Genomic DNA, 5,966 nt, shown 5'->3' with positions numbered 1-5,966 from the left:
TTGGCAGGTTTTATTTTGTATGATGAAGGAATAGGCTGATATTCACCGGATTTTCTGTGTCATCTGTAGCTCCTGCTTTTAAGTGACATGAAACCCTGGTACTCAGCTGTGCCACATGTTCTGCCAGAAACAGGAGCTCAGTCCCTACTTGTGCTTTTCGGCCCTGAATCTCTCAGGATAAGACACTCATAATAACTCTGTGTTGAGCTGCTGCCGGGGGAGCCGGGCAGGGCTGCTCAGCCTCTCCCCATCCCCGGCCGTGCGTAATTCCCGGCAGCGGGAGGGATTCATTCATTCATTCATTCAGCTCCTCGCTGCTCGGCTTTCCTCCGCCCCTTGTGCTGCGCTCGGTGACGCGGCCCCAGGTAGATGAGGATTCGCATCCCCCGGGACGGGGCTTGGCCTGATTAGCAACCCAGATGCTCCAAATTGGGGCGGCTGGGTTCAGCCACAATCGCTGCTGTTCACCCAAATATCTCTGCACACCGGGAGCTGGAAATGCAGCGCTGAGCTGGCTGCAGCAGCCTGGAAGAGAGAGGGGGATGAGAGGGGGAAGCTGGAGTGTTATGAAACCAATAGGAAAAAGGGGAGAAGGTGTAGCTGAAATGCTGTGGATCCAGGAGCTGAGCATCCCTGCTTTGATGATCCTGCTCCCGAGATGAATCACGGAGCCATTTATAGCTGGAAAAATACTCGTGTCGTTGGGATTTGTTCCTTTCCAGGCTGTTCCGTTCCCAAGCAGTCGGGGAGGAAGCTCTGGGGATGGGTGGGTGCTGCGCTGAGGGGGACAGACCCCGTGCTCAGCGTCCTTGGGCAGGTCCCAATTCCCGTGAGCTCCTCCTCATCGCAGCGTTTCGCTGGCCGGAGGGAGCCCGTGCGGGGCGAGGGCTCCGGGGCCGAGGGATGCCCCTGGTCGGGGCTGCATCCCCGAGCAGCCTCAGCCGCCGCGCCCGCTCGGTGCCGCCGTCCCGGGCGTTGTCCTTGAGCACCGCGGCCCCGGAGCCGGATCGCCGCCCTCCCTTCGCATCCATGCCCGCGTCCCTCGGCACCAGCGGTAAAAATAAACCCAGCGAGGAGCCCGGGCCTGGCCGGTGCCCAAGCTGCATCCGCAGGACGCAGGTGCAGCGGGCCCGACCTTGGCGGGGCGGCGGGAGGCTGATGAATGAACGGAGGGCGCGGGGCGTGCCCGCGGGTGTGCGGGGATGGATGGGGAGCGAGCGCGGAGCCAGCCTTGTTGTTATTCTGATCACAGCGCCTCTGATTCACAGACTTGGATCATGAATATAAGTGAAGACTTTGACGTCAGAGTTGAGATTTATCAGCAGATCCAATGGGGCAGGAATATTAAGTGCAAGTGATGCCAGCTCTCTGCCAACGCTATTAGCGATGCTCGCCGAGGAATGAGGCTTCGCACCGAGGGCTGGAAGGACCGGCGAGGAAAAAAAAAATAAAAAAAAACGGGGTGGGGGGAGCGAGCCGATCCTCGAGCATTAAAACCAGGTAAAACAACAAGCCCCGGCGGCGCGGCTGCATGCGGGAAGGGGCGATGGTGGCGGCGGGGATGGCAGCGGGCACAGCCCCGACCTTCACACCTCGGCTGCCCGCCCCGGGCGGGGATTCACTGCTGCGGGCACGGCAGGATGCTGCCGCCGGCCGGGAGCATCCTGCAGCAGCCTTTTCCAAAGGAGGGAAAGGCGGGGAGGAAGGAGAAACTTAACGTAGGCTGTTCCTTGCCGCTGCCTTCTCCTTCCATCAGCGGCTCCGCATACAGGCGCTGGCCTATTAATAGTGTTTATTTTTACTCACCGCACGCAAAAAAGAAAGGGCTGCGGGAGGGGGGGCTGGGGGGCTGCGCTATAAATAGGTAGCAAAGGTGGCCATGCCCCAGGGAGGGGAGGAGGGGGAGGAGGAGGAGGAGGGGGCGGCCGGTTCCTCACCGGGTGCGCAGTGGCTGCGGACCCTGCACGGAGCCGGGCGCACGGAGGCGGCTGCGGGCAGCGGGGCGATGAGTTGTGCTCGGCCTCAGCCCGGCGGGAGATAGCGGCCAGGGGTGCGTGTGGGGCGGGGGCACGGCGAGCCGGGGATGGGGGCAGCTGCAGTGGGGCTGGCGGGGATGCGGCGGCGGGGGCGGTGCGGGGCGCGGTGTCCCGGCCCGGGGGCTCCGGGCTCGGTCAGGGCTCCGGGCGGGGGTCGAGGCGCGGCGCTGCCCGGGCTGGGCGCGGGGCTCTCGGGGGCTCTCGGGGGCTCTCGGGGGGCTCTCGGGGGGCTCGGGGTCCGTCGCTCACCGCCCCCTTCTCCCTCTCTCCCCAGCGATGCTGCACGGCCCCGCCGCCATGGGGGAGCCGTGGCCGCCGCAGCCGCAGCAGCAGCAGCAGCGGCTCCCGGGGCTCGGCAACGCCTCGGAGCCCCCAGCCTGGCCCTCGGCGGCGGCGGCCGGGCCGGGCACGGCGGCGCCGGGCGGCGGGGCCGCGGCCGCGGGCTCCGTGAGCCCCTGGGACATCGCGCTGTGCGCCACGGGCACGGCGGTGGCGGGCGAGAACGCGCTGGTGCTGGCCGTGCTGTTCTACACGCCGAGCCTGCGGGCGCCCATGTTCCTGCTGATCGGCAGCCTGGCGCTGGCCGACCTGCTGGCCGGGCTGGGGCTGGTGGCCAACTTCGCCGTGCGCTACCTGCTGCGGCCGCCCAGCGAGGCGGCGGAGCTGGCGGCGGCGGGGCTGCTGCTCGCCGCCTTCTCCGCCTCCGTCTGCAGCCTGCTGGCCATCACCGTGGACCGCTACCTGTCGCTGTACAACGCGCTCACCTACCACAGCGAGCGCACGCTGGGCTTCACCTGCGCCATGGTGCTGCTGATGTGGCTGCTGTGCCTGGGCGTGGGGCTGCTGCCCCTCCTGGGCTGGAACTGCCTGCGGGACCAGAGCTCCTGCAGCATCCTGCGGCCCGTCACCAAGGACAACGCGGCCGTGCTGGCCGTCACCTTCCTGCTGCTCTTCGCGCTCATGATGCAGCTGTACCTGCAGATCTGCAAGATCGCCTTCCGGCACGCCCAGCAGATCGCCGTGCAGCACCAGTTCATCGCCACGGCGCAGGCCACCTCCACCCGCAAAGGGCTCTCCACGCTCTCGCTCATCCTCGGCACCTTCGCGCTCTGCTGGATCCCCTTCGCCATCTACTCGCTGGTGGCCGATTCCAGCTACCCCGCGGTGTACACCTACTCCTTGGCGCTGCCCGCCACCTGCAACTCGCTCATCAACCCCATCATTTACGCCTTCCGAAACCCGGACATCCAGAAGTCGCTGTGGCTGGCCTGCTGCGGGTGCATCCCCTCCACGTTCTCCTCCAGACCAAGGACATCCAGCGACGTGTGAGGACTGAGCACGCAGCCAGAGGCGCTCCCTGGCTCTCCTGCTCCTTCTCTTTTTCCCCTCTGTCGTTATTGTCTCCTACCGGGAGGAGTCACCTCCCCGGTCAGCACATCTCGTTCCATGGAAAGACGGCCAAAAAGAGAAAAGAGGGAAAAAAAAAAAAAAAAAAAAAGCAGCAAAAGAGAAAAGAAAAGAGAGAGAGTAGAATGATAGAATGATAATGGTTTCCTTTAGAAATGTTATTTTCTTACACATTTTATTTTTTATTTAAAAACACAAAACACCAAAAAAAAAAAAAAAAAAAAGAAAGGAAAAAAAAGAGAAAAAGCAAAGAAAAAGGATCCTCGCACGATGGCGTTTGTCTGCTCTCGGGGTAAGGAGCCAGGGGAGCAGCGGGGCCCTCGGGGCACATCCATGGGCACATCCCACGGGAGCAGGGATGGGCAGGGAGGGGCCGCGTCCCCCGGCGGGGCTGGTCCCCAGCGTGGGGTGGCAGTGCCCGTCCCGCGCAATCAGGGCCTGCGATGCTGCTATGCAATAACGGGGCAGGAGGGACAGGGCTGCCCGTGCCTCTGTGCTTGGAGGAGATCTTTGAGGAGCTGCGGGTGAGGGACACTCGCGGTGAGGCTGCTCGGGGCTGTGGCAGGGCTAGGGGCACCCGGGAATCCCTTCCCTCCTTCCCCCCTCCCCAGGACGTGGCGGGGCAGGGCTGGGCTGTGGGGGTTCGGGGCAGAGGGGGTGCCCTGCACCCCAAACCTGGGAGGCTCAGGAAGGGCCCAGCGGGGCACTGGGGGGCTGCTGTCCCCCCTTCCACACCCGCTGTTTCCAGGGGCTGGGGGTTCATCCAAAGAGGGCTCCGGGGTCCCCGAGAGCGGAGCCTCTGTCCCCACACGTGTCACTGCTGGCGCTGCCTCCTCAGCTCGCTTCCTCAGCCCCGACATGCCCGAGCTGTGTGCTGTGCTTTGCGGTGGTGGTGAGGCCGTGATGATGACGATGACGATGATGATGAAGTGTCCTTTATCCTGGGCTTTCTTTTGGCCGGGAGGTGGAATCGTGCATTCACTGATAGAGAAAGGAGAAAGGGAGAAGCCAGGCAAGCCTCGGGGAGGGGCAGGGCTGGGGTGGCACATCCAGGGTGGCTCTGGGCACAGGGAGGGTCCTGCCCGGGGTCCTGGCATGGGGGGCTTGGTAGACCCCAAATATTCTGCTTTGCTGTAGAGAAATTGTTGTGGTGTTGGAGAGGGACTTTGGGAAGGGTGTGCAGGGACAGGACCCAGGGAATGGCTCCCACTGCCACAGGGCAGGGATGGATGGGATGTTGGGAATTGGGAATTGTTCCCTGGCAGGGTGGACAGGCCCTGGCACAGGGTGCCCACTCTGGATCCCTGGCAGTGCCCAAGGCCAGGCTGGGCACTGGGACACCCTGGGACAGTGGGAGGGGTCCCTGCCATGGCAGGGGTGGCTCTGGGTGGGTTTTGGGGTCCCTCCCAACCTGTAACATTGTGTGAGTCTGTGATAGTGGAAGAATTGTTCTTGCTTTGTGTGGCTGCAGAGGGTACAGAGTCACTTTATGGCTGGGTACAGACATTCCAGGTGGGTTTTGCCCCTGGATCTGTGCAATGAATCTCTTGCTCCTCGGAGCCAAGTGCACAAGAGAAAGCTCTGAGGTTCCCAAGTGTGCCTGGGGCTTGGAGTTATTGTCTGCCTGTGAGAGGTGGCCAGTCTTGGAGTTTTTATGTTTTGTGGGTTTGGGGGTTTTTTTCCATTTCCTTTCTCTGATGAATTCCTTGGAGAATGGGCAGTTGGCACAATGTGGAATCAATGTAAGTTTTAAAGTAAATATATATGTGAGACTAATATTTATATAAACACTTTACTCATTCTGTTTCTTCTGGTTTCTAAAGTGCAGCCAGGTCCCTGCAGTTCCTCAGTGTGCAAACTCAATAGCTTAAACCCTTTTTGAAACATTGTGAACATTTGAAATGTTTTTCTACAACCACCCTAGCTAGAAGCCAGGATTTGTTTCTCTGGGCGGCTCATTTTGTATCTTTAGATGAAAGGTAGTTTAACTAATCAGCTCCAGAGAAACCTTGACACAAAAAAAAGTTGCATTTTCTTGGCTTTCCAATAAATTCCCTGTTGCTGAAGAGCTTGATTTTAACAATGTTCCTTTTAGAGTTTAGTTGCTTGTGTAAAATGTGTCTCAGTTTGAGAGATGCACTGATGATTTTTGCCAAAGTCAAATGAGAATCAATGAAAAATTTCTCCCTGTGGCCCTCCACAGCAAGAGGAGAAAGATTTGGGATGAGAGGAGCTAAAGCTGGGACACAGCCCCTGCCAGGTGAGGTTAAGGATTAAGGGTTAAGGGCAGGACATTGGGTGCTCACCCAAACTCATTTCCAGCCCCTTTGGCAAAGGCAAACTCAGAGTTCCCTGAGTGCCCTGACCCAGCTCACAGCAGCACCAGGATGTGGTACAAGCCCATTCCATGCTCAGAATTACTGTAAAATATAAATCTCATTTCTTTTTGTGTGATGGTCTAGCACCTCTCTCTTTGAGATGCTAAAGCTGCCCATGGGAGTTGTTAAAAACTCTTGTTAGATT

The 5,966-nt window shown here is 60.0% G+C and overlaps 1 protein-coding gene across 6 annotated transcripts; it reads left to right on the top strand.

The window, feature by feature from the left end:
* LOC131088647 (G-protein coupled receptor 12-like) lies at window positions 1–3,700 on the top strand. Of its 6 annotated transcripts, none has more exons than XM_058032882.1 (3): window positions 1–766; window positions 1,269–1,500; window positions 2,311–3,700. In XM_058032882.1, exon 3 carries the CDS (start codon window positions 2,313–2,315, stop codon window positions 3,363–3,365), a length of 1,053 nt encoding a protein of 350 aa, XP_057888865.1. In that variant the 5' UTR covers window positions 1–766; window positions 1,269–1,500; window positions 2,311–2,312; the 3' UTR covers window positions 3,366–3,700. The 6 variants fall into 6 exon arrangements, with proteins under 6 accessions (XP_057888865.1, XP_057888862.1, XP_057888863.1 ...); XM_058032879.1 differs by having other exon boundaries at window positions 1–1,054; XM_058032880.1 differs by having other exon boundaries at window positions 1–1,054; window positions 1,253–1,500.
* The last annotated feature ends 2,266 nt before the right edge of the window (window positions 3,701–5,966 follow it).

This window comes from Melospiza georgiana, chromosome 12 (assembly GCF_028018845.1).
Source record: "Melospiza georgiana isolate bMelGeo1 chromosome 12, bMelGeo1.pri, whole genome shotgun sequence".
Classification (NCBI taxonomy): Eukaryota; Metazoa; Chordata; class Aves; order Passeriformes; family Passerellidae; genus Melospiza; species Melospiza georgiana.
Note: the sequence above shows the minus strand (reverse complement) of the source record. Positions and strands in the feature narration are given on the sequence as shown.